This window comes from Lynx rufus, unplaced genomic scaffold (assembly GCF_022079265.1).
Source record: "Lynx rufus isolate CCGP_SWC_20201006 ecotype Redwood Valley unplaced genomic scaffold, mLynRuf1.p SCAF_21, whole genome shotgun sequence".
In the NCBI taxonomy this organism is placed as follows: Eukaryota; Metazoa; Chordata; class Mammalia; order Carnivora; family Felidae; genus Lynx; species Lynx rufus.
Window position 1 is genome coordinate 6,743,615 of NW_025814836.1, and position 26,243 is coordinate 6,769,857.

A 26,243-nucleotide genomic window follows, 5' to 3' on the forward strand; every position below is an offset into this window, starting at 1 on the left:
TTTCATGAGAGTTATGTCTAAGTATTGCATTTTTTATTTCATTTTCTAAATCATATATTGCTACTTAATAGAAATATAAATGATACCTGTAGATAACCTTGCTTCCTGAGATCTTGCTAAATATAAGTTCCCTTATTAGGCTTAGGAGTGTTTTGGTAGATTACTAAGTATTTTCTATATAAACAATTATGTAATCTACTGATAAGTGCAGTTCCATTCATTTCTTTTCTCTCATAACATCTTACCTTATTGCACAGGTTCAGACCATCATCAATATTGAGTACTGTTCCCCATCTGAGGTTGAAATCATCCAATATCTTACTATTAAGTATCCTGTTAGCTGCAGGCTTTTCATAGGTGACCTATACTAGATTGAGGAAGTTACCTTACATTCCTGGCAATTTCAGTGTTTAAGGATAGTTTTGCTGGGTATAGAACTCTAGATTGGAAGTTATTTTCTTTTGGCACTTTGATGTTCTCATTCCACTCTGTGTAGGCTTATATCACTATTCCTCTAGGTATGTAATAGTTCTCTTTTTCCTCCGCTTTTAAGAGTTTCTCTCTAATTTTCTAATTTTCACTATATGCCATTTACTTTGTGTTTATTCTTTTTGGAATTTACAGATCCTCTGAAAATTGTGTCTTTAATCAATTTTAGAGAATTCTTGATGATTATCTATTCAAATATTGCTTCTGCCTCATTTTTTCTATTTTCTTGAACATACTAATTATAGTGACTTAAAGTCTCTGTCAGATAACTTCAAAATGTGGATAATCTGTTTGCCTTTTTCTCTTATCCCATTTTTCCCTTTTGGTTTTCAGTCAGTTACTCTTGGGGTTTATTGTTTGGTTGGTTTTTGGTTTTTGTTTTTGTTTGGATTTGGCATACCTAGTAATTTTTTACTTGCCTTATAGACCTTGTGAATATAAAATTTCAGAGACTCCAAATTATGCTGTCCTCCTGTAGAAAGGGCTCACCCTTCACCTTCTGTGGCTGATTACCTTACTCTGGCCACAGAACGATGAGTTGAGGCCGGGTTTCAGTCCTGGTAAGGCTCAGGCTACTTTGTGTTCATTCCTGTTCTTCTAATATTTTCAACCCATCCTATTGTATTTTGTGGGACCTTCCTTTGTATTTGTATGTAAACTTTGTATTTTATGAGGCCTATGTTTTTTGTCAATAACTGTGAGATGTCCAAAGTTTTACTTGAAAGCTAATAAATTAGCCTTCCATGGCTTCATGGGTGCTGGCAGAAACCCTGAGATTTCTCAGTCACAGGAGAAAGATTCTGCTATATTTGAGGCATGTGCAACATCTGGGATATCCCACAGGAGCATTTTTCTTCATGTGGAAACCTACAAGGTGGTCCTAAGAAGTAAAACATGATCAATGTACTTCCCTCCCCTACACATTCTGCAGTCTGATATGTTCTTTCCCCACATGCTAGAGTTGTTGCTTCTCCCCTCTATCACAAGATTGGCATATGCCATCACAATGCCTGTAACTTACCTATTTCTTTTTCAATCTCTTCCTAATCACAACTGTACCTCTCATCCACAAAGGTTAGCCATAAGAAGGACAAAGTATTTTTATAAAACTGAATCATAACTAAGTATGAATCCCCTAGGTTCCCTTTTGGCTAAACTTCCACCCAGAGGGTGTTCCAGACAGACCAGCCTAGGGTTTCCACTACAGAAAAAAAGAAGCAACATAGCCATAAATGGCCAGGGAGGAATTGAATTTTCAAAACAGGTCTATATAACTCCTATACTGTTCATCTTGCTCATTACCTAGAAAGCAGTTGAAAGGGTAGTCCCCTTGGGGGACAGCCACATTCAGTGAACAAACTGCCTTATTGGGTACTTCTATTGACTGAATGTTTTTGTCCCCCCTAAATCCCTATGTTGGAACCCTGATCCCTAATGTGATGGTATTTGGCAGTAGGGCCTTTGAAAGGTAATTAAGTTTAGATAAGGCCATGAGGATGGGGCCCCCATGATGGGATTAGTGTCCTTACAAAAGGAGGAAAAGATCAGAGCTCACTGTCCACCATGAGAGGACACAGCTAGAAGTCTGCCACCTGAAAACCTGGAAGAGGGTTCTCATCAGGAACCACATCAGCCAGCACTTCAGTCTGGGACTTTCAGCCTCTACAACTGTGAGAAATAAGTGTCTGTTTTTTAAGCTACCCAGTCTGTGGTATTTTGTTATAGTAGCCCAAGATGGCTACTTTTCTTGATTTTTCTCATTGATTTCTAACCTATTTTTATTATGACCAGAGCACATACTATGAATGATTTCAAATCCTTTGAAATTTGTTGACACTTTTTTATAGCCCAATATGTGGTCAATATTGGAAAATATTCCATGTGACTTGAAAAAAAAAGTGTAATTATTTTGCAGTCTGTGGGTGAAGTGTTATATATATGTCAAGTTATATACATGTCAAATTCTTGAATTCTATTTAATCTCTACTGAAGTTTTTGTTTGTTGAGTCTATCATTTATCAAGAAAATTTGGTTAAAAACCTCCAGTTTTGACTTTGGGGCTTGTTTATTTCTCTCTTGAGTCTATCAATTTTTGCTTTATATATATTTTAGACTAAGTCTTAGGTATATATACATTAAGTGTTGTTATATTTTCCATTTGACTTTATTGTGCCATATTTATGAAATATCCATTTATCCTGTGCCTTAATAATGTCACCTACATCTGATATCAATAGGACTTCACTAGCTTTATTTTTGCTTTTTTTTTTATTTTTCAAAGTTTTTTTTTTAATTTATTTATTTTGAGAGATGGAGTGAGAGCTTGAGGGGGAAGGGGTAGAGAGAGAAGGAGAGAGAGAATCCCAAGCAGGCTCCATGATGTCAGGGCAAAGCCTGATGTGGGACTCAATCTTATGAACCACGAGAGCATGACCTTGAGCCGAAATCAAGACTCAGACACTTAACCAGCTGAGCCACCCAAGAGCCCCTTTGCCTAGTTTTTGAATGTTGTATCTTTCTCTACCTAGTTACTGTTACATTTCTGTTTCATGATGTTTATGGTGTCTTTTGTCAGCAGCATATACTTGTTTTTTTAAACAAGGTTGACAGTATCTTTTAATTGGAGTATTTAGCTCACTCACATTTAATATAAATACAGATATATTTTGGTTCAAATCCATTATCTTGCTGTTTATTATGTTGTGTTTTATTGTGTCTCCTTTTTCTTCTAATATTCTTTTGAATTATTTAAGAATATTTATTATTCTGGTTTCCCCACTACTTGCTTGTCAGTTATACATTCTTTTATTATTCTTGTAGTGGTTACCCTATAGTTTCCAAAGCCCACTGTCAAGCTATTAGAATTACTTTAAGTTGGCCCTTTTACCACTTCCTGGTGGTCAATGTAAGGGTCTTAGGATTTATGTCATTTATTACACATTTCCGTATTTTGTGTTATTGTTGTCATGTGCTTTAATTCTACATATACTTTAATCCTCAAAAAGGCATTTATGATATTGCTTTAAACAGCTAATATTTATTTACATTTACCAACATACATGCCTTTTAAAGCCCATTTATTCCTTCTTTGCACCCTGCAGTATTCTCTACTGTATCCCTTTAGTATTCTTTACCGCAGGTCGGATGGGTTCTCCTTTTCTGTTCATCTGATGTCTGGAGTTGTAGATTGGTAATAATTGCCAGAATAGGGTAGAAGCACAGGTTCTCCACTCTGCCTCTGTTGACACCTGTGAAGGCATGGGCTTCTTGTACTGCTGGGAGGGAGCAGAGGGACTTCATTGCCACCAGAGAGGTGTGAAAGGCCAAGTTCTCCATATGTTCTCAGTTGGTGGGGGGTGGAGTCCATATTATCACCCAGCAGGGCTGAGTTGCTGGCAATGCTTTCAACATTCTCTGACACCATCTGGCACTGGGGGAACGGGTGGTGAGTAGCTCATTATGTCTCTTAAGGTTGGAAGTTTCATCTCCCCTCTTGCCCTTTGCTGGCAGAGATGATGATGAGGTATAGTTTCTTCTGTGGCACTTGACTGAAATAGAGCAGTTACTGTCTGTATTCCTAAGCTGCCCCTTTCCTTGAATACTGTCTAGAGAGAGTGTGATTCCTTTGCCCCCACTGGTGTCTCCAGGCTGCCAACTTCTCCAGTACCTGGTCTGGGATTTGGGGGAAAAAGAAACTCCAGAGAACCTACCACCATGTTGCTTCTCAGATCCCAAGTTTCCTGGTCAGTCTGCCCCTTCCTCCACTTTTAAGTCTTCCTGTGTTATTTTACACATGATGTCCATGATTTTTAGTTGTACTTAAGATAAGGAATAGGAGAAAGTATGTCTACTCCATCTTCCTGGAAGCAGAAGTCTCTGGATGTGTTAATGAGATTTAACAGGAATATACCTAAGTAGCTATAATGGTTTGGATATGTTAAATTAAATGTAAACCATACTTTTGGAGGTATGTATGCATCAAAAAAGGATGGTATAAGAGAAAAGAATAACTTTCAGAAAGGGAAATTGTGTTCAAGGAAATTACACACAGAGAAAGTGTGTGTGTGTGTATGTGTGTGTGTGTGTGTATAAAATGTTCCCAAATTCAAGGAGAAAAGGCTTTGCCCTGGAGTGTCTTAATCCTCTTGCTAATTGATGGGAGGATTTGACCGTTTCTTATCTTAAAGAGAAAATAGCCATAATGTTCTACTTTCCCACTGAAGTTTTCTAGAACCCTCTCAAAAATCATCTGCTGATGTCTATGTTTACTTAGCAAACATTCAAATGGTCTATTCTGGGATTCTCTTCTAAAGTGAGCTTCTGTTTCAGGTCGCCTGAACTGGTGGTCCACTGTGTGCACGAGCTGTAAACGGCTTCTTCCTTTGGCCACTACAGGAGATGGGAACTGCCTTTTACACGCCGCCTCTCTGGGTAAGCTCTACAACAGAGACAGAGGGTGGCAGCACCCCAGGCCTGCTCTGATCATTGTTAAAGGACAGACCTATGCTAAGTAGAGCCATGCACATCACTCAGCTGGAAGAGTCCCCAAGGGATGGAGGCAACAATTCAGCCCTTCTTGTCAAGTAGTTGGCAGGCTTGGTGAGAACACAGAGCACACATGAGAAAAGACCTAATATAAAAGAAAGAGGCCTAATCATGAGCTGCAGTGATGGGGATTAGACATCATGACCTAGAGCAATAAAAGAGGACTTCCTGGAGGAGGCAGGATTTTACTGAGATTTGAAGGACTTGAAATAATACAAAAAAGGACACTTCAGGTAGGGAGACTGCATGGAAAAGCATGAAGGCAGGAATTAACAGGATGTTTGGAAGCAGGTCTGAGCTTGGTTGGGCTTGAGCAGGAAGTTTGGGGAGCAGTACATTAGGTTGGGTAGGTACAGAGCCACCACACTGACAGCAGTCCATGCACGTGGACTGACAAAAAGACGTAGATATCATTTGGGGAAATCACAGGGGAATCTATGTAATTGGAATATAAAGCAGAGAGGTCAGCAACCTTCAGCAGAGTTGTGTGCTTCCTGGTTGCAAAAAGCCATCCCAGCAGGTGCACAGGCATGAGTGGCACCATTTGAATAACTGAGGGCCCATGGTAGACTTTCTGGAAGCTCAAGCACCCCTTCTAGACCCAGCCTTATACACATAAAGCCAGATCAGTTTTAACAGACAGGCCTGGATTTGTGCCAGGGACCCAGGCATCAAGAGCTGTCTGTCCTCCTCAGTCCTATAATGAAGGATCTCTCCATAGATGGGACTTTCAAATGAGAATATTCTTAGTTGGCATATTGGAATATTCCTTGTTGGTCAAACTCCCCTCCCCAGGTAAATACAGTTGATCCTATGACCCAGAGCAAGGGCTGGACCCCAAACCTCTCTTTGGCCCTGTGGTGAGGCCTTTCCAGCAACAAGTGGACAGAAGTGAGATGCCTAAAACCCACAGAGGGAAATGCATTGGGTCTGCAAAGGGGCCTGAGAGCCTCTGAGGAGAATGGAGCCCCAGAGCAAGGGGCCACATTCCACAGGCTTGGCCAGGGGTGATGGGGAACACAAAGGCTCCCACCTACCTGCTTCCTTTCCATTCCAGAGAGAACACATTTCTGTTTGTTGGCATTATAAAAGTATTCCACATTCGTCACAATAAGAAAATAAAAATCAACAATTCTACCACCCAGAAAGGGCCACTTTTAATGTTTTGGTGTATTTTGTCTCTTCTTCCAGTGAAATTATGATCTCACAGTGTTCACAGTTTGGAATCCAGCATTTTTCCCTTAAAATCATATTGTGAATTTCTTATGTTTTGGTAGTTGTGTCATATTTCATCATAATGTATTAACTATTCCCCTGCTGTGGAACACATTTCTTCACTTTGTTGTGTGTAAAATCTCGAAAGAACACAAAAGAAATCTCTCATCTTTGTCAAACAACCGCCTCATTACAAAGGAAATGCCTTTGGCCCTCAGAAACTGAAGTGTGCAGAGGCACTGCTCCTCTCAGCACTACAGGTGGGCAAAGACACAAACCAGGTCACATGCCACTGTGGTCTGGTCTAAGGGCAGATGTTTTCTCAGTGAGCACAGTGGGCCTCCTGTCTGCCTAGGAAGAGAAAGCCTCCCATGGCCAGCCTTGTTCCAGCTGCTGAAGAGGCTGGGCCATGGCTGAGTCTGGGGCTCATGGCCAATTGGTTCTTTTCTCCTGGTACCTTGTTTTCCTTTTGTACTCCAATTGCTAAACCCCACAGGGAGGGGCAGCACTGCCCAAAGCAGCCACACAACACTGACCAGCAGTGCTTATTAAACCTGCAGACCAGGCCTGACACTGACCTAGGGTTGGGGGGCACACACAGAAATGACAGCCATCCTAAAGCCAGACTCGTAAGCAAACATCCATGGGGCAGAGAGACCCTCTTTGCAAGAGAGACCTGAACAAGGAGCCGTGGAGTCCAGCTGAGACTGGACTTGCCCTACCTGGGAGAGTCCTGAGAGGCGACTACAGGCAGGTCTGAGGGATGAGTAAGATCAGCTTGGCCTGTTTATAACAGGAGCATTAATGGCCACTGCCCTCCGTCTATGTTGTAGAAAAAGACAAAAGCCTCTCTTGATGGAAAGCCCATAGCAGCCCCTGGTTATTGCATACCTTTGCACTAAAGGATGCATGGCCAGATTGAGCCTTTAAAGATTAGGTCAGTGCAGGTCACTCCTCTTATGAAAGCTCTCCAGGGGCCCTCAGCTCACTTAAAAGTCCACCTTTTCACTCTTCACCTTGTCTGCTTGATTCTTCCCCCAGCCACCTTTCCCTCTTGCCGTTTCTCAAGTATTCCACGTGGGCGCCCCTTGGGGCTGGTGCCTGGCCTGTCCCTCTGCCTGGAATGGCAACCCAGCTCCCTCCTATACCCACTCGAGTCTATGCTCTGATGTCTCCATTCACACCATGACCAATGCCAACCAGCATCCCGTTGGCCTGCTTCATCTCCCCTTATGGTGCCGCTGCCCCTGAGGTGGTTTGTTATGTGCTGATTCGGTGGCTGCTCCACCTTCCCCCAGTGTGTGCTCTGTGAGATTTTAGGAACTTAGTCTGTCCTGATTGCTGCTGTGGGCATTGCCAATGACCAGAATGGTGTCTCACCCCTTTTATGAAATGAGTTCAGAATTAATTAAGTAGAATTAATGCCATTTAATTAAATGGATGGATATGTATGCATGGATGGATAGATGGATGGATGGATAGATTCCCCCACTCTTTCCCCACAGCAAGAGCCTCACCTCTCATTACTGTTTGTTTCATTTGTTGAGTCTCTTGACCACATCTGACCTGCCCCAAGAATGTACTCAGAAATGGTTGGTTTTCCTTATAATCCCTCAACACCCAGCAAAGGCCAGGGAAGGGGTGAGGGAGAAAGACCTTCTACCTCAAAAGCAGGTACTTTCTCTTAGGTCCAGATGTTTGCAGTGGTGTCCACTGATGCTCTGCTTCTCAGGAGGCTGAGATGCCTTAGGGCAGAGACATCAGATGTGGCAGACCCTAGATGAAACCAGGGTCTGATTGCCATCCTGGCTCGAGACCCCATGTGAAGACACATCACCAGTTTATCCACAGAGACTATCTCTCACTCAAACACAAGAGCTGGATGGTGAACATGAGGTCCCTCAAAACAAACCTGTGAAATTCAAAGTGTCTTGCCAAGGGTCCCAGAAAGAGGCAGCATTTGGTTTCACCCACTGTTGTTTCTCTGAGAAGGGGACATCCTCTTTCATTTACCAACCTGCTTCAAGGGGAAATGGGGAAAGACACCAGAGGGGAATTGCTAGCTAATCAGGGGAATTGATGGCTAACTAATGAGTTATCTTTGTGTGCAGATGCAGGAGGCCAGGTCTGGTAAGTTGTGGCAGTCTGAGTTACCTACTGACTTGTCCCCCTCCTCACATCCTGTCTCTCTCCTCTGCTCCTCATGGGCCTCCTACTGCAGGAATGTGGGGGTTTCACGACCGGGACCTGGTTTTGCGGAAAGCTCTCTACACCATGATGAGGACAGGGGCTGAAAGGGAAGCCCTAAAGCGAAGGTGGAGGTGGCAGCAGACACAGCAGAACAAGGAGGTTGGTACCTGCTGGGATGTCCAGAGCCTGGGACCCACACCAAGCACAGCCATGGGCCATGGTGGAGTCCAGAGCTGTGCCCCAAGGCCATGTCCGTCTTGTGAGGTCAGGCAGCAATGGCTTCTGGGAGTAGTAAAGCCTTCCCCATTTAAACCCACTGAAGAGGTGCCCATTACAAAAGCTCAGACCCTGGCACACACACAGTGACAACATGTCCACTCTCACCGCCTGTCCTTGCATAGTTATGAAAACCAACCTCCTTCACTCTCAAAAGGTGTCCTGGCTTGGATGATGAATTATGCAGTCACCTATGTCTGGTCACTACTGGTGGTGGCTTGAAGGCCAGGTGTAGCCACAGGGCGGTCCTGGCACAGTCTACAGCCCCAGCTCTTGTACTTGATCCAGAGAGAATCCCAGTCCTCCTGATGATGAGGGACATTAGCACTTTGCTGTCCTAGAAGAAGAATCTGCCTGCTCTCTGATTGAACTTGGCCCATCATCCCTTTAAACTTTTTAATGGTCAACCCCAAGTCTGGTGTGTGTGTAGATTGTGTTTTGTCATTCTTACCCCCTGGGAATGACCCTTGTTTCTGGGTGGACCCCCAATAGCATTGAAATTGGAGACTGGGCATTCTGAAGAAATACTGTCGATAGCATACGGGGACAGTCGGTGGCCACTAGCAGGTGGTGCCCAGCCTGGGTGTTGGTTGGGCTTGGACTGAACCAGGGGTCCAGCAGGGCCGCCAGGCTCACCTGGAGTGGGGGGCGGGTGAGGAGGCTGGCCCACCACCTCCTGAGCCGGCTTCCATTGTGCCAGTCAGGGCTGGTGTACACCGAGGAGGAATGGGAGCGGGAGTGGACTGAGCTACTGAAATTGGCATCCAGCGAGCCACGCACGCACTTCAGCAAGAACGGTGGCACAGGCGGGGGGTAAGTGCTGCCCCTTCCCCTCCCCAGTGGTCACCTTGAGCTCCCGGCCACCCAGCGTGGGAAGTGGCTTGAGGGAGCACGTGGTAACCCCAGGCTGGGGAAACACAAAGACTCCTGCCTTCAGACACTACATTCTCCTCAAGGACTCAGGGCAGAGTTGTGAGGCCTGGCTGGACCCCTGCCAGATATTTGGGGGAAAGTTTACACAGCCTTGCATGCATTTTGCAGGTAGAGGCATGAAGGTCACCAGTGTTTTCCCTTCCTCATTGCAGGCAGTCCTGGAGAGAGGACTCCCTGCTCAGCCAGCCTTTGTAGGAGGCATGTGACTTGGGAGACCCTGAACCACTGCTGTTGTACTCACCAGGCTCAGAAGCCTCAAGCAGTTGGGTTTGGATTTTTTCCACCTAAGTATCTATTTAATTCCTGACTTCAAGAAGTCACACTGAGGGGAGCCTGGGTGGCTCAGTTGGTTGAGCATCCGACTTCAGTTCAGGTCGTGATCTCATGGTTTGTAAACTCAAGCCCTGCATCAGGCTGGCTGCTGCAGCGCAGAGCCCACTTCAGATGCTCTCTCTCTCTCTCTCTCTCGCTCTCTCTCTCTCTCAAAAATAAATAAACACTAAAAATAAATAAATAAATAAATAATAAATAAATAAATCACACTGAGAGCAAGAGGTCATTAAGTGAGCCCAGCATCTCCCAATGAGCTCCATAGATGTTATGCACATTACTGGCAAAAAGATTTTGGCTTTGTGCACATGTAGGGAGTAACTTGTTCCTAAAGACACAGCTTAAACATCCAATATGAGAATGAAGAGTGTGGCCAAACAAAACAGTCACCAAACCTGTGGCCATAGCATTTCAAAGGAGGTATGTGCTTTGGTTCACACCTACTGAAGTTGAGGGCCAAGCTGTCACCCTAGAAAAAATCTCAGCCAAACAAGTAAGCCTGAGCATTTGGGGTGCCTGGGTGGCTCTGTCGGTTAAGCATCTGACTCTTGATTTTAGCTCAGGTCATGATTCCAGGGTCATGGTGTCAAGCCCTGTGTCAGGTTCCACGCTGAGCATGGAACCTGCTTAAGATTTTCTCTTCCTCTCCGTCTATCTCCACTGCTCACACATCACATACTCTCTCTGAAAAAAAAAAAAAGAAACAAAGAAAGAAAGCCTGAGTGTTGACACTGAGGAGACCCAAGAAAGGATCAGACGCCAGTAGACAGCCCGTGCTGGGAGTATGTCCTGACCCCACATCTTGGCCTCTGGGCCCTCAGCCACCAGCAAGCAGGGCCTGGGGCTTCCCGGGCCTGGCACTATATTGGGGACCCTCAAAGATAAGCCTTTCAGTACAGAAACCCATAAACACAATTCCCACGGGGTTGTTTTTTCACTTTGTTTTAATAATGTGACATGTCAGTCCCAAAAGTCTATCTTATTTAGGACATTTAAGGACACAAAATTCTAAACACTCAATTCATTCCTGAAAATTCCACACTCTGCTTTTCCATGCCTCCTGAGCCATGCCTGAGATGTGCCTAAAGAATTCCTTGGCATCCCTTTCATTGTTGCCTCTCTGGCACCTGCCACAGATGGAGGTGGATTGACTCTACCACAGTGTGTCTTCTGGGATGGGCGGATGTACAATAATAATAGGTGACCATCACCATATCCTGTGTCCCCAGAGTCCCCCCCCTATCCAGGAGGCACTTGGGACATGGTCACACAGCTGATCAGGTGTATCTTAGCTCTTAAGGTCTCAGCTTCTCCTGCTCCCTGGGAACCAAGAGGACCCAGAGCTGAGTGATGGGCTGAAAGAGTGGTGTATCTAGTGTTTGTTTCTGTCTCCTTCCCATGGGACTCAGGTTTGCCAACTCAGGGCAAGACCACAGCAGAGGGGCCTCCTTGGTGTTGGGCCGCAGCTCTGTTCTTCTCTTAAACTTTGAGGGAATGGGAGAGAGACAGAAGGCATTGGACTAGCTACCCACTCTCCCCAGCTCACAAGAAGAGGGCTCTGGTGTGGCTGATACCTGCCAACCCAACTGTAGCTCTCATGCATTTCCAAATTCCACCCCCCCCACACACACACACACACCCAGGACCCCTTCACCATAAATTTGGCCTCAGTTGTAAAGATAAAAATGTGTCTAGGCAGTGAGTGCTAGATGAAAGATAGTATTCCCCCCACAAGAGATCCCTTGTTTCTTTTTTAACCCCTTCCACTGTAACTTGGACCAGCAGGTTTGGGGAGCCAATAAACATCACACAAGCTACCAGCGTCCTCTTCCATCAGGGGCACAGAGGTACTAGGCAGGGGTGGACAATACCTGATGCAGGTGGGAACTCTGACACCTGTCAGGCCTTCAGGAGCATCCCCTCTTTGCTGGCCATTTGCACAGACCACAATAAGGAAATGCTCTTCAGGATGGTGTCCAAACCCTCATGGCTGGTTTCTCCTGAGTTTTTAATGGTTCCAGGAGCTCAAATATTACCCCCATGGCCCCTCCCATGCCAGAGCTCAGAGTTTTCTGGCCTGATGTCTGCAGCCAACAGGGCCATGTTTGGGCTTGGGATGGTCACTTGTATCCCACAGCAACAGGTGAATCTCAGAAGGAGGCAAGGAACTGCTAGAAATGAAGCTTTTTTGGTTCTGACATGTTACTTTGGTAAACGTGTGTGAGCTCTGCATGAGACACCAGCTTTTAGTCTCTCTCACCTGGTCTTTTCACCTTTCCCTTCCTTCTGGACCACTCTCATATGGTCAAGCTAACAAGAATACCAGTATGTTCTCTCCCTCCAGGAGAGGCTCCCCTGCCATGGAGCTCCCACCTCCCCTTGGGGTTCAGAAGTTCAAAAGAGACTGTTTTTTAGTGAGTTGTCAGTATCTGCATTTTGCCTCAATCTTCCCTGGGCAAAGGGAAGAGGTTTCCCTCCTCACATTGAGCTAAGAGATGTGGGGCATCTTTGGGGCTTGAGGGCCTTAGAGACTAGTACCCACTGTCTTCCCCAAGGCTCTGAAGCTGAGGAGCTGGCCAGCTCCCAAGTCCTCACAGCCATGGAGGATTGTGCAGTGCTAAGAGCTATGCATGCATGCTTTCTGAGCACCAGGAGTGAACCCTGGGATGAGGCCTAAGCTGGGCTGTCTTCAGGAGGACTCTGCCTACAATGAGGGTAAACCCAAGAGGCCGGGCCAGAAGGCTGATCACAAGACATCAGATTAGGGTGCCACCACCTCTGTCCAGGGAACTAAGGGCGGAGACAGTGAGCTTTGGGGAGGTCCCAAGACCCACAAAAGCACCTCCGTAAAAACAGGGTCAGCATTTGGGCCTCCACCAAGTCCACTGGGCACCCAAAAGAAGAGTCAAGAAGGACTTTCAGCCTCTCCTCTCTGGCCTGTGGCAACCGCACAGGGGGTCACAGATGGCAGCCAGAGAATGAGGGGAGGCAGTGATGTGAAAAACAGCAAAATGGCCTGGGCCTGGCAGCCCCCAGGAGAAGCAACCAGACAAGCCACACAAATTTTCCAGGTTTCATTTGGGGATAGGAGAGAGCTAAGCAAGAGAGAATGAGTTTGCAGGTGTGATAGTAACAAAGACTAAAATGGCCTTCTTTGTGTTCCCTCCTATACCTGGCTCATTAGGAAACCTGGTTCCCAGGGATGAGGGACAAGTGTAGCAACAGCAGCAGCACGAGCCCTTCCCTCTCTCCTGCTCCCTGCCCAGCTTCTGGCCTCCTAGTACTGGCACAGATGGGGGTCAGCTTCTCCCTGGCATGGACACTGGCCTGATCATTTTTAACTCCATTACTTCCCCCAGAACATGGGGAGTTTAAGTATCTGAAGTGGTTGGAAGGGACTGAAGGGCAGACTCAAGAATGAGCTTGCCCTCTTTCTTTCTTCTTCCTGCACGATTCATAGCGGCTGGCCCCCAGGCTCACTGGCAGAACCTGGCAAGAGACCCTGGAGGCAGAGATGTATGTCCACTGCTTGCCCAAGGAGAAGGGTGTAGACCAGGTTGGCGTCCAGGCAGGGAAAGCTACCAGCTAGATAGCCACCATGGATAAGGTGCTTAGGGCTGATGCCCCAGAGTACACGATCACAGAGCAGGGCACCCTTGAAGACCCCAGGAAGACAAGGTGAGTATGGGCTTCCTATTGAACTTCAGATGCACAAGACAGATGATGGCACCCACAGACATATACTTGCAAGCATAGTAAAGAGCCAAGACCAAGGCAGAGCCAGGTGCTTCTGAGCAGGGCACACTTACAGCCACAGAATGAATTCCCTCTGATGCTTGCAAATCAAAATGTATCCATTTCTCCATGGCCAAAATAATAGAAATCAGATGTCCTGTGCTACTGCTGCTGCTCCAGAGACCCTCTGAGATACCACCCTTGAAATGCAACCCTCCCAAAGGGCTGCTGCTGGGGTTTTTATAGCCCTGTCTAACCATCATCATTGTTGCCATCCTGGGTGCTTGAGCCCTCATGAGGGGCACGGGGAGAGGGATGCTCCCCAGAAGGAAGACAGGGAGGTAATAAGGAAATAACTCTGCCCTAAATCTGGCTGCCCATCACCTTCTTGCACCTGCAGCCCCACACCATACTCCAAGGAAAGAGGTGTGTGCAATCAGAAGAACCCAGTTACTTGTCCTAAAAGTGATGAAAATCTCTGACAGCTATTAGTGAAGGTCTCTGGGTACTTCATCTAGTTTCAGGACAACTGCATAAGGAGAGCAAATAAAAGAGCTTGGTGGACCGTGACCAGAGACCCAAACTTAAATGCACTGGGTTATAGTCCCAAGCTGAGCATGTGGATTTGGACATGTCTCATAAACTCTTTGAGCCTCCGTCTGTTCATCTGTAAAATCCACTTGGTAGTAACTTCCCTGCCAGTTGTATCAGTTTTTGATGATTGCATAGCAAACCACCCCAAAACTCAGAACAACCACTCTAACAGTGGCTTAGAACAGCATCCAGTCAGATTTCCTCATATTCTGGGGGTCACTGGAATTGCCTGGTGCCACTCGTGGGGCAGAAGTCATCTGGCAATTAGTATGGGCGGGGCTAGATAGTCCAAGATAGTCTTATTCACTGCTCTGAGGCTGAAAACTAGCTCTCCCTGGGCCTCTGTCCACATGGATTTTTATCTTTGAGGAGGTCCAAGACTGCCCGATACAGTCTAAGGGCAAGGAAGAGAGGGCAGCCCCTGATTTGCTGGTGCTTCTCAAGCTTCTGATTGCATCACTGTACTAATGTCCCATTGGCCAAAGCAAGTCACATGGTCAAGCCAGCCTCAAGGCAGAGAGATAGACTCCACCCGTGAAGGGAAGAGGGGCAAAGTCACATTGCAAAGGGACAAGTACACAGGAATGTACACAGGAAGGATCTGTAGCCACTAAAGCAATCTGCTACATACTCAGATGTTCTTGGTATGGAGTGACAAAATCACAGATTCAAAGGTGTTTGGAAAAGGATATTTTTACAATAGTAAAAATAATGTTTATTAAGACATCGTCACACTTATTCTGTAAATTGGCATACCTGCTGCCTATATGGTATGTTGTAAGGGCCCTTCCTAGATATCTGAAATGTGTTCCCTCCCCCTGACTTTCCACTGGCTCATCTCAATGTCTGATATTCCACCCTTAGAAATTCAATTCTTTTAGTCTTAAGGGCTTTGAGGCTTTAAGGAGTCTCTCTGATTATGGAGCAAATCCCTCCTGTTAGTTTATACATCAAAGTCACTACATTTTATACTCTGTGGCCTGACCTCCAGAGCCTAGTCCTGCAGGAAAGGAACACACACACACACACACACACACACACAAAAACAGCTTATTGGATTGTTCTGGGCATAGCTGAGGAAGAAAGAAAGGAAGGAAGGAATGTGTGCTGAGCACCTACCTGCCTTACACATATTATCCTCATTTTATAAATTAGGAAACTTGGGGCACCTGGGTGACTCACTTGGTTAAGCATCTGACTTCAGCTCAGGTCATGCTCTCATGGTTCATTAGTTCGAGCCCCACAGCAGGCTCTGTGCTGACAGCTTGGAACCTGGAGCCTGTTTCGGAATTGGTGTATCCCTCTCTCTCTGCCTCTCCCCTGCTAGAACTCAGTCTCTCTCTCTCTCAAAAATAAATAAACATTTAAAAAATAAGAAAAAATAGGAAACTAATGCTTGGAGAGATTAATTGACTTGTCTCCAGTTAGTTACTGGTGAAGCTAGAATATAGACCCAAGTATGTCTGAGTCACAGCCCTGGGATTTTCTAGAGCATATACTGGGACAAGCCTCAGTATCTTCTTAAGAAAGAGTGCACTGCAGATAGACCTTTTGAGTCCTGGCATATCTGAGTCTGTGTTTATTCTACCTCACTCTTGGTAGATAGGTTGGCTAGGTATAAAATTCTAACTTTAAATTCAGGAGATGAATGATATCATCAAAGAAAAAGTCAGAAAGAAATCAGCTTTCTGGCATTCAGCTCAGGTTGGCTAATTTGAGATGAGAAACAATTACATGAAATCCAAAGACTAAATATATTCAATTTCTTCATCTTTATAAGCTCTGAAAAAGATTTATTCATTAGCTTAACATTTATTAATTGCCTTCTATTTGCCATGCATTTTTATGAATATAGTCTCATTCTGCCATCACAGTAAACTTGTGAGATAAAAATTATAATTTTCATCCAACATATGAGGAAACTTAGATTCAGGATGGAAAATGATTTGTCCAGGGCATTGAATGATAAAGCCATAGTTCAAACTCAGATCTTCTGCCTCCCAGGTCCCCTGCTTTTTTTTTTTCCTGTCCCTTCGCTCAGAAGCCTGTCTCCATTATTATGGAGAATTGGATTTTTTTCTACCTTCAGAAACTTTAGTTCTGTGGGCAATGGAATAATATCTCTTTGTTTTCTAGTCCAATTACAGGATGTGTTTCAAGCGATCACCATTTGAATCCCAGCCCTTACTAACAATAGACTAAACCTGCACCATCAGTTGTCTGCTCTGTGAATGTACAGAAAGGCATTTTCCAATTCAGGCTCTCTGAGTCTCTCCTTACTCATCTGTCAAATGTTTAAAACCTTTGTAAATATTAGGTCAATAATGAATTAATGAGAGGAATTATCTTAAATGCGTTTACAATTAGTTATTACCAAGCAATTTTCAACACAACCCCTACATTTTGTGTAGGGCAGGGAATAACCTGGGAGGCAGGGAATAAACCAGGATCCTCTCAGTTTTAAGAATATAATGTGAATCCCATCAGGGAAATGGAAAAACCCACTACACGTGTTAGAAGGTCAAAAAGAAAATGTACTGACAATACCAAATGCTGGTGAAAATGCAGAACAAATAGAATTCTCATACATTGTTGGTGGCAATATAAAATGGTACAACCACTGTCAAATGTAGTTTGACAGGTTCTTACAAATTTAAACATGCACTTGCCATATGACCCAGCCATTCCGTTCCAAGTATTTACCCTAGAGCAGTGTTTCTCAGCCAAGAGTAATTCTCCCCCTGTGACATTTGGCCAAGATCTAGAGATAATTTTAGTTGTCACAACTGTAGGGTGGGCTAGGTACTGCTAGAATCTAATGGGTAGAAGCCAAGGATACTGCTAAGCATTCTAAAATGCACAGGACAGCCGCCCAAAAGAAAGAATTATCTGGTACAGACTTTTCAGTAGTGCCAAGGTTGAGAAACTCTGCCCCAGAAAAATCAAAACATGTTCACACAAAGATCTTTATATCAGCTGTATTCGAAATTCATAAAAAACTGGAAACTCAAATGTCCTTTAATAAATGAATTGGGCTACATTCTTATTATGGGATACTACTCATCAATAAAAAGAAACAAACTGATACACACAAAAACTTTCATGAAACTCACAGACATTCTGCTGAATGAAAAGTCAAATCTCAGAAAGTTATATGCTGTATGTATGATTTCATTTATATGACATTATCCAAAAAGTAAAACTATCAGGATGGGGAACAGATCAGTGGTTCGTATACTTACATATAGATGTTCAATTTTCCAATATCATTTGTTGAAAAGACTATCCTTTTGTCATTAAAATCCTTTAACATTTGTCAAAAAATAATTGGTGTTATTTTTGTATGTATTTCTTTTCTGGATTCTCTATTATTTTCCACTGGAATTTGTGTCCATCTTTTGACAATATCACCCTCTTAATCGGTGTTACATTGTAATAAGTCTTGAAACTGATTAGCATCATTCCTCCAACTTTCTTCTTTTTTAGTATTTTTAGTTTGGGGGAGGGGTTGTTTTGTTTTGTTTTGTTTTGCTTTCCCATATAAATTTGTAGAATCCACTTATCTGTATCTGAAAAATATCCCAATGGCATTTTTATTAGTATTGCATTAAATCTATACCTGCATTTGGGAAGATTGAAATCTTTACAATGTTGAGTCTTCTAACACATCTTTTTCTGTGTGTTCGAGGGATACAGTATGTCTCTCCATTTATTTAGATCTTTTTTTAAAAAAAATGTGCATTCATTTTGAGAGAGAAAGAGAGCATGTACACATGCAGAGCTGGAGCAGAGAGAGAGAGAGGGAAAGAGAGAGAATCCCAAGCAGGCTCCATGCTGACAGCGCAGAGCTCGACACAGGGCTCTAAGTCACAAACCATGAGATCATGACCTGAGCCAAGGTCAAGAGTCAGATGCCTTAACCGACTGAGATACCCAGGCACCCCTAGATCTTTCTTGCTTTGTTCAATCAGTGTTTTATAGCTTTTAGCATGTAGGTCCTATACATGTTTTATTCAGTTTATACCTGAGCAGTTCATTTGGAGCTACTATAAATGATAGTGTGTGTGCCTGTGTGTGAGTGTGTGTGTGTGTGTGTTTTAATTTAGGTTTGCAATTGCACATTGCTAGTTATAGAATTGTGATTGATTTTTGTGTTGGCTTTGTATTCTGTGACATTACTACACTCATTTATTACATCAATGAGAATTTTTTTGTAGATTCCTTCAGATTTTCTCCATAGAAATTCATATCATCTGTGAGTAGGGATAGTTTTCTTTCTTCCTTTCTAGCCTTTATGCCTTTATTTTTCTTGACTTATTGCACTACTTAGAACTTCTAGTACCATGCTGAATACGCATGGTAAGAGAGGACATCCTTTCCTGGTTACCAATGTTAGTCAGAAATCTTTATTAATATGATAATAAAGGTTTTGTAGGTATCTTTTATCAGGCTGAGGAAGTTTACTTCTCCTTTTGTTGCAAGTTTCTATAATTAATTAATGTTGAATTTTATCAAAAGAATTTTCTACGTAAGTTAATATGATCATGTGGGAGTTTTTCTTCTTTAATTTACAGCTTCCATTTTATCATATTTCCCCTGTACACCATGTGTTTGTTGTTGTTGTTCCTCTGTTCTTCCTGGTCTTTTTTTCAGTGTTTTTAAAGTCTTGATTTAACTATTGTGATTTTGACTATGTTTCTTTATATGTTTCGTAAATGGTTTTAAATTGCAATATACATTCCTTAAGCAATCTTTTTTGGAATTGATATTTTACGTCCAGTGAAAATTACCTCAAGTGACATTCAGAACCCTTACTACCATATAGGCCCCTCATCCTCTCCCTTTATGTTATAATTTTATTGTATGTTACATCTACATACCTTGAATAGCCCATAAGCCAATATTATAATTTTATGTGAATCTTCAAATATATATTAAAGAACTCAAGAATAAAGGAATTGTCTAGTATATTGTGCAGATCATGAGCATTTCTGTTGCTCTTCCTTCATTTTTGACATTCCAGCTTTTCTTCTGGTATCATTTTCTTTCTATCTGAAAATGTTCCCTAAATTCTTTTAGAAAGATTTGCTGCTTATGAATTCTCTAACTTTTCCTTCATTTGAGAATGTCTTTATTTTACCTTCATACCTGGAGGATATTTTTATTGAGTACAGAATTCTAGTTTAACATTCTTTTCTTACAGCACTTCAGAAATTTTACTCCCCTCCATCTCTCTTCCATGGTTCATGGTGAGAAATTAGCAGTCATTCAAATGATTGTTTCTCTGTTGAATGTATCACCTTTTTCTGGCTGCTTTCAACAAGTTTTTCTCCATCTTTAGATTATAACATTTTATTTTGATGTGTCTGGATTTCTAGAGGTTTGTCCTCTCTAGTTCTCTGAGCTTTTTGAATCTATAGATTTGTATTTTTGCCCAACTTAGTAAGCTTTCCATTACTATTTCTTTAATTTAGTGGGTGGAGTACTGTACTCTTTCTCTTCTTCTGGGACTCTGGTGATATAAATATTAGACATTTGGCATTGTCTAACTGAGGGTCTCAGTTTTTCAATCTTCTCGTCTTCAGACTGAATCATTTCTATTGATCTGCCTTCAAATTTATGGACTCTTTTTCCTTCATCTCCATCTGGTATTGACTCCATTCTGTGAATTTCTTTATTCTACTTATTGTATTTGGGGGCTCTAAACTTTCCATTTGGTTTTCCTGATATCATACCATATTGGTTCATACCATAGGGTTCAACCTGCCTTCACTGGGGTATGGTTACCATGTCAGTTCAGTTTTCAAAGCCTTCGTTGTCCTATTCGGCTGCATTACTCAGTCTGTGACCTGGGTATGATCTATTCAGTCAGTCCTCAGAGCCTTTGGAATTCTGATTAGGACCAAACCTATACATGCTCAACTTGGGGTTGGGGGGACGGAGGGGAGTCCAGGAGTTAATAGATAACCTCACAAGGTTGTTTTCTCAAGTTTTACCTTTCCATAATCTTCCAGGTACTTTTTGGTTGCCTGGGACTCCCTTTTCTGTCCTCCAGCCAGAATTCTAGGGCCTTAGTTACAGCACTCTGCCATATAATTCTGAGACTGCACCTGTATCCTGGGGCAGATGGCCAGAGGACAGAGAGGGGGTAAATGCTAAACAAAATGAGGGAGGGAGGACACCTGGGTGGCTTAGTCAGTTAGGCATCCAACTTCAGCTTGGGTCATGATTTCATGGTTCTTGAGTTCGAGCCCCACATCAAGCTCTTCTGCTGCCAGCCCACTTCCGATCCTCTGTCACCCCACCCCTCTCTCCCTCTGCCCCTCCCCTGCCCATACTCTCTCTCTCTCTCTCTCAAAAATAAACATTTTTTAAAAATTATTTTAAAAATTAAAAAAATTAAAATTAAAAAAAAGGGATCCCCCTGCCCAACCTCTTGGCATCACAGATCCACTGATCATTGAGGAAGTTTCCTCTCTCTTAGATTTTTGGCTCTCAGAGTCATCTGTTGTGGCCTCAGCTACTGCCTGCAGGAAACTTCTGAGAGTTGGAGCATGAGAGAAAGAGGAGAAGAAAAATGGGTGTTTCTATGCTCTACTTGAGCTTTAGTAGTTTCTACTCTCACTCCCAAACTAGAGGACACCTTCTTCCCCCTCACCAGTGTCTACTCATGGGTTTCAGCTGTATTGCATTCACATCTGGGAACACTAGAGGGTTAAAAAATGTAAATTTAGTGTTCTTCCCCAATCCACTTGCTACTATATACTTTCCACAACCTTCCGGTAACTCCTCTGTGCATTCTCTCCAGGTGGGAGGATTGCGTTCAGGAGGAGAGAAGGGGTGGAGTGTTCTTACTTCATCTGCACAGGCAGCAAGAATCAGACATGAGGTATAGACTGGAGTTTGAATGTGGCAGAGGAGATGAAACAGAAAGAGTTCTAGATCAACAGAGCATGTGGGGTGGATGTGGTAGGCTGAGAGGGGCCTTGGCAACCTGTGTCCGCACTGCTCCTTACCCACATGCCCCCTCCATGTGTACACACATCAGAAGACATTCCTATCAAGTTAGCAGTTGAGCATTTTCTTAATCCTAATTCTGCCACATCCATTGTGACAAGTTATATGATTTGGGGAAGATTCAGCTGTGCTCCAGCACTTACTGTTGGGGGTAAGTGGCCTGTGCCAAGACTTTTACACATTCTCATTGTATCAAAACTAATCTGAATGAATGACAGGGCTTTCCATGCAGGAAATCCCTTTGATATGCTCGGTCTTCCTCACTTGGAGACAATTAGGAAGGGCACTCTCTTGAACTGATGTTTCCATTCGGTGTTCTTGTTCTGGAACATCTTTGACCCCCGCAGGGTAACTTATACGCCAAGTTCTCCCCTAAAGCTTTATGTGTTTTGTTGCAATCTCACCAGCAATTCAGAAGCTCCACAATGCCATTCTGATTCAAATTTTGGGAAGTCATAACCCTAAAGACATAGATTTCTAGGTGCTTCTATTTTCATCCTGTTTACTTGCATGTCGATAATGGAATGACCATGGGGAACCTGGGTGGCTCAGTCAGTTAAGCATTCAACTTTTGATCTTAGCTCAGGTCATGATCTCACAGTTTGTGAGATTGAGCCCTGCACTGGCCTCTGCACTGATAGCGTGGAGCCTGCTTGGGATTCTTTCTCTCTGCCTCCCTCTCTTTCTCAACATAAATAAACAAACTTAAAAAAAAAAAAAAGAATGGAATGATCATGAAAGGGATTCAGCTATTTTTGTGTGAGAAGTGGTCTGTGGGATAAGAAAAGGAAGAAAGAATGTGTTTATAAGCCCCTCAAAGTTTACTTTGTCAAAGGATATATGCATTTTATTGTATTTTAAACTCTGGTAACATGGATTGTGTCTGTGACCCCACATCTCAGAGGACTGGGGGATATAGCACCTCTGCACTGTCTCTTTAAAGTACTACTTGTTTGTGCTCTACCCAGAGAAATGTTGCACTATTGTGCACGTCATTCTGTCCTGAGCCCCTGCCTCATCCAGGGCTCATATATGTTTTATATTGTCTCCTCATTCACTGCAATATCTTGAGGTACAGCTAAACCCAGTGGTTCTTTTTAATTCTCTTCCAACCCCAGCTTAGTGCTGGTCACTCATTGCTGTGCTATGTATGTACATACAGAGTCGGATCCAGGAGCAGCACACATAGAGCTGACCACTTGTGCCCCCACACACACCCAGGGGAGACATTCCTGTCCAGGTCCTGTAATACTAGTACCCAAACCTGACCTGTTAGAAGGCAGGGAGCAAAGGCCAGCCTTGAAGGTCCAAGTAGTCACCCCTTTGGCCTACTAGGAACCAAAGTAGGGTGCTCTGACCTCAAAGGATCTGGATGTCCTAGGAATCAGGGAAGGACAGCATTGGCAGGTGGGAATTAGAGCCGTGTCATCTACTGAACACACTTATGTGTTACATTATGTTATGTGTCAAGCAGGGCTGTGAAGCTGTCATTAATATGGCAAATGACAGATCCAGAAGCTGAGATTCAGAAAAATTAGGTCAGTTCCCAAAGTCCCACAGCCCACAAGAGAGAGCCAGAATCCAAACTTAGAACTGACCAAAAACATAAACCCACACTCTTAACAAATGCAAAACAGGTACAGAGAGCAGGAATTAACAACTTATCTTGACATTTGTAATAAAAATAACTTTTGTTCTTTAACCTTTTATAAAAGAAAAGCTTACTTGTTCTCCATTTGATGACACAGGTTAAGTGGAAGCTGACAAGCTCTTAAAACAGAAAAAGAGACACAGAAAAGGGAGCCTGAGGACCCCTGGGCAGCCCCCACAGGGCATCTTGTGTCCTGGTTCCCCACTTTTGTGTGTTTCTCAGTCTGCTTTCCCTCTGAAGTTGTTTCTGCAATCTCATTGTTATGTTTATGTTACTTTGTAGTGTGTTTACTGCATTTCTTTTTTATTGGCCTTTTCCAGAAATACCTAGAATCCTAAATTTCATGATGCACAGGCTCAGAGGTAGGAATTTAAGTCTTTTAAGGAAAAATAAGGGGTGTTTCCCTGCTGCAAGGGGCCCAAACCCCAGTCTGGCACTCCACAGCCAGGGGTTGGCTTCTTATCAGAAAAGAAGCTTTCTTGTGACTATTCCTTAAAGTTCTATGACTTCCACCAGCAAACCAAGCAGAAAAAGCATTTGTTCACCTAAGGAGTTCTCACATTTGCAGATGTAGAATCCAGGTCAAATTTTTAAGGACTTTCCTAATTAAAAATAAGACTAAAGTCAACTTTTCATCTATCAGGAGCTTCCTACCTATAGAAACCACCTTTTGTCATTGTGTTTATTAATATCTGGCAGTTTCTTACTTGATTGTCTGGGTTTTTTAAGCTTATTTATTTATTTATTTTGAGAGAGAGAGAGAACACAAGTGGGGGAGGAACAGAGAGAGGAAGAGAGAGAATCCCAGCAGACTCCATACTGTCAGCACAGAGTCCAAGGGGATCAAACTCATGTACTGTGAGATCATGACCCAAGAGTCAGATGCTTAACCAACTGAGCCACCCAGGCACCCCTCGATCATCTGTAAATTGAGTTTTTCCACCCCTAGACACACATGACAGTGCTACACCCCTCACAGATACTCAGTAAATATTCATCACATGACTGACCCCAGGTTATCAATTCCAAGCAGTAAGATGAGTCCTCAACCCCAAGCCACCTGGCTGCTGTTGAGAAGCTCTTGTCAGAGCCTGAAACCCACTTGGCCCCTTCAAAGTGCTGGGAGTGTCTGCCATTCTTCAGTCTTAGCTTCCCAGGCCATAGCTCTTAGCAGAACCCCTGCTGCCTACACTGTGCCTTAGGAAATCTCTTGAGAAGCTGCCCTCTAGTCAGACACAGCCCCTGGCCAGGTGCAAAGGCTCACAGCAGGCACAGACTGGCTTCAGCTGCTCACATCAGGGCTTCAGCCCTGGCTCCTAATCTCTAGCCCCCTGCATCTACATGCCAGTTTATCAAAGGTGTTGTCATGGCTCCAAGCCCTGCCTGGGAGAGAGGCTTGAGTCCAACCACTCAGAAATGCTGCTGGTGATGCACATGCATGAGGAGTGCTGCGCAGCTGGGAGAAGGGGAGGACCCCACATACTGGACTGAAGGCATCTCTGAGATGCACTGTTAAGGGAAAAGCAGGTGTCAGAAGAGCAAGCGTAATGCCCCATCTTATACCTAGAGGTAGAGGGAAGTGTGTATATGTGTAAAAATCTAAATATTTTGATCTTATGTCTTTAAATGGAAGGGCACACCAAAAACCAATAACTACATCACCATCAATGGGGTGACTATACAACTTCTCATCCAAGCTAGTGCATTTTGGAGAGGGAGGTGGGTACTATCCACCCAAGATTCATAAACCAGGACTTTCCTGAGAAAAATGGGAGATGTGGTCACCCTATCTGAGGGAGAGGCACACGGGGGAGGGGGGGTGTCAGTCCTAGGAGGCCTGTGCCCAAGCTGCCCTTCCGTGTAATCTGATGACTGCCCTTGGGCAAGACCCTGCCAGCCTCCCAGACTGGCTTCCTTATCCATGACACAGGCTCTTGCTGAGTGGTCTCCAAGGGTTGTGACTACCATGTAAGCCAGGGCACCTCCAAATCTGCACTGTACTTTTCACTCCTGCCACCACCCTCTGTGGCCTGAGATACCACCTGGACCTCACTCCACTACCTTTGCTTTGTGGTCCTACCTGAAGAAGGCTCCCAGCCCAGTGTCTTCCCTGGTTGTCATCCCCAAGGGGTTTTCACTGGGTGGATTATGTGGCCCTATTCTCAGGACTTCTCTATTCCCAGGTATACACTGAAGAAGACGTGATGAGTGTGCATGTGTTATATCACAGAGCACGTTAGGAAGTTCTTGGGGCATGCAGTCTCTTTGAGAATGAATTAGTTATATTTGCATGTTAGCCTTCTTACCAGCAAACACCAATTAAGTGCTTTAGGGATTTTTACATTTCTTTTCCCAAAGGCCAGATTCTGTTTACACTCCCAGGTTTAGCATTTGTTCAGTGAGCTCACAGAAATATGATGTTAAGCCCCTAGGTAAAAAGTGTAAGAAAATATTCAGTATTGGTTTCACTAGAGCTGATTTTTGCCAGTGGGCTCAAGGCCAGTAATTCAAACAGGCAGGTCACAGTTCCAAAGTCCTGTCCCAGAAATCCTATTTGCACCATGGAACAGCCTAAGGAGTTGCTGAGCTGATTTTCTCAACCTACGTTCAACAGAACGACACCGGGGCTCCAGAAGCACTGGAGCATGGCAGTGGTCTTGAGGGGTAAGTGCAAGAACTACCACCCACTCCGAGTTCAAACTCACTCCCTAAACCATTTAAGCAAGCAGCTGGAAGCAAGGAGGGAAGGATGTTATGATTCTCAGGCTGCCTCCAGGGTACAGCTGGGAACTTCTCTGCTGCCTTCTGGGTCACTGAAGGTTCACAGTTGATCTTTGACTCAACTAGTGTGAAGAAAGGTTGCTGTGCTCCAGGCTCTCCTCCATCACCGTCTCCCAACATGACTCAACTCTGTGCTCCAGCCGTAGCACAGAACCAGGGATGGACAGACAGATAGATGGGTGGGTGGATGGATGGATAGGCAAGTGAATGGATGGGTGGATGGATGGATGGATAGATGGATGGAAGAATGGATGGTTGGTAGATGGATGGGCATATATGGACAGGTGGGTGGATGGACAGATGGATGGATGTGTGTGTGGATGGCTCAACAGACAGATAGAGGGACAGATGTCACTTGAAGGCCTCTGCTGTGCCTCTTATCATGCCAGCATATACTAAGTGCTCAGCAAATATTGGCTGGTTTTTCAGTTTGAAATACAATGGCTCTACTTTAAATTTTTCACGAACAGAATGGTGTGGCAGTACA

General features: G+C 44.0%; 1 protein-coding gene across 2 annotated transcripts in view; it reads left to right on the forward strand.

Moving 5' to 3' along the window:
- Window positions 1-26,243, forward strand: part of OTUD7A (OTU deubiquitinase 7A) — a 151,923-nt gene that overhangs the window by 99,035 nt on the left and 26,645 nt on the right. The window contains exons 4-6 of one of the 2 annotated variants that reach the window (XM_047086856.1): window positions 4,819-4,920; window positions 8,471-8,598; window positions 9,416-9,528. In XM_047086856.1, coding sequence (XP_046942812.1) covers window positions 4,819-4,920; window positions 8,471-8,598; window positions 9,416-9,528 — 343 coding nt within the window. The remainder of the gene's footprint in view (window positions 1-4,818; window positions 4,921-8,470; window positions 8,599-9,415; window positions 9,529-26,243) is intronic. The other variant, XM_047086858.1, reaches the window with a different exon arrangement.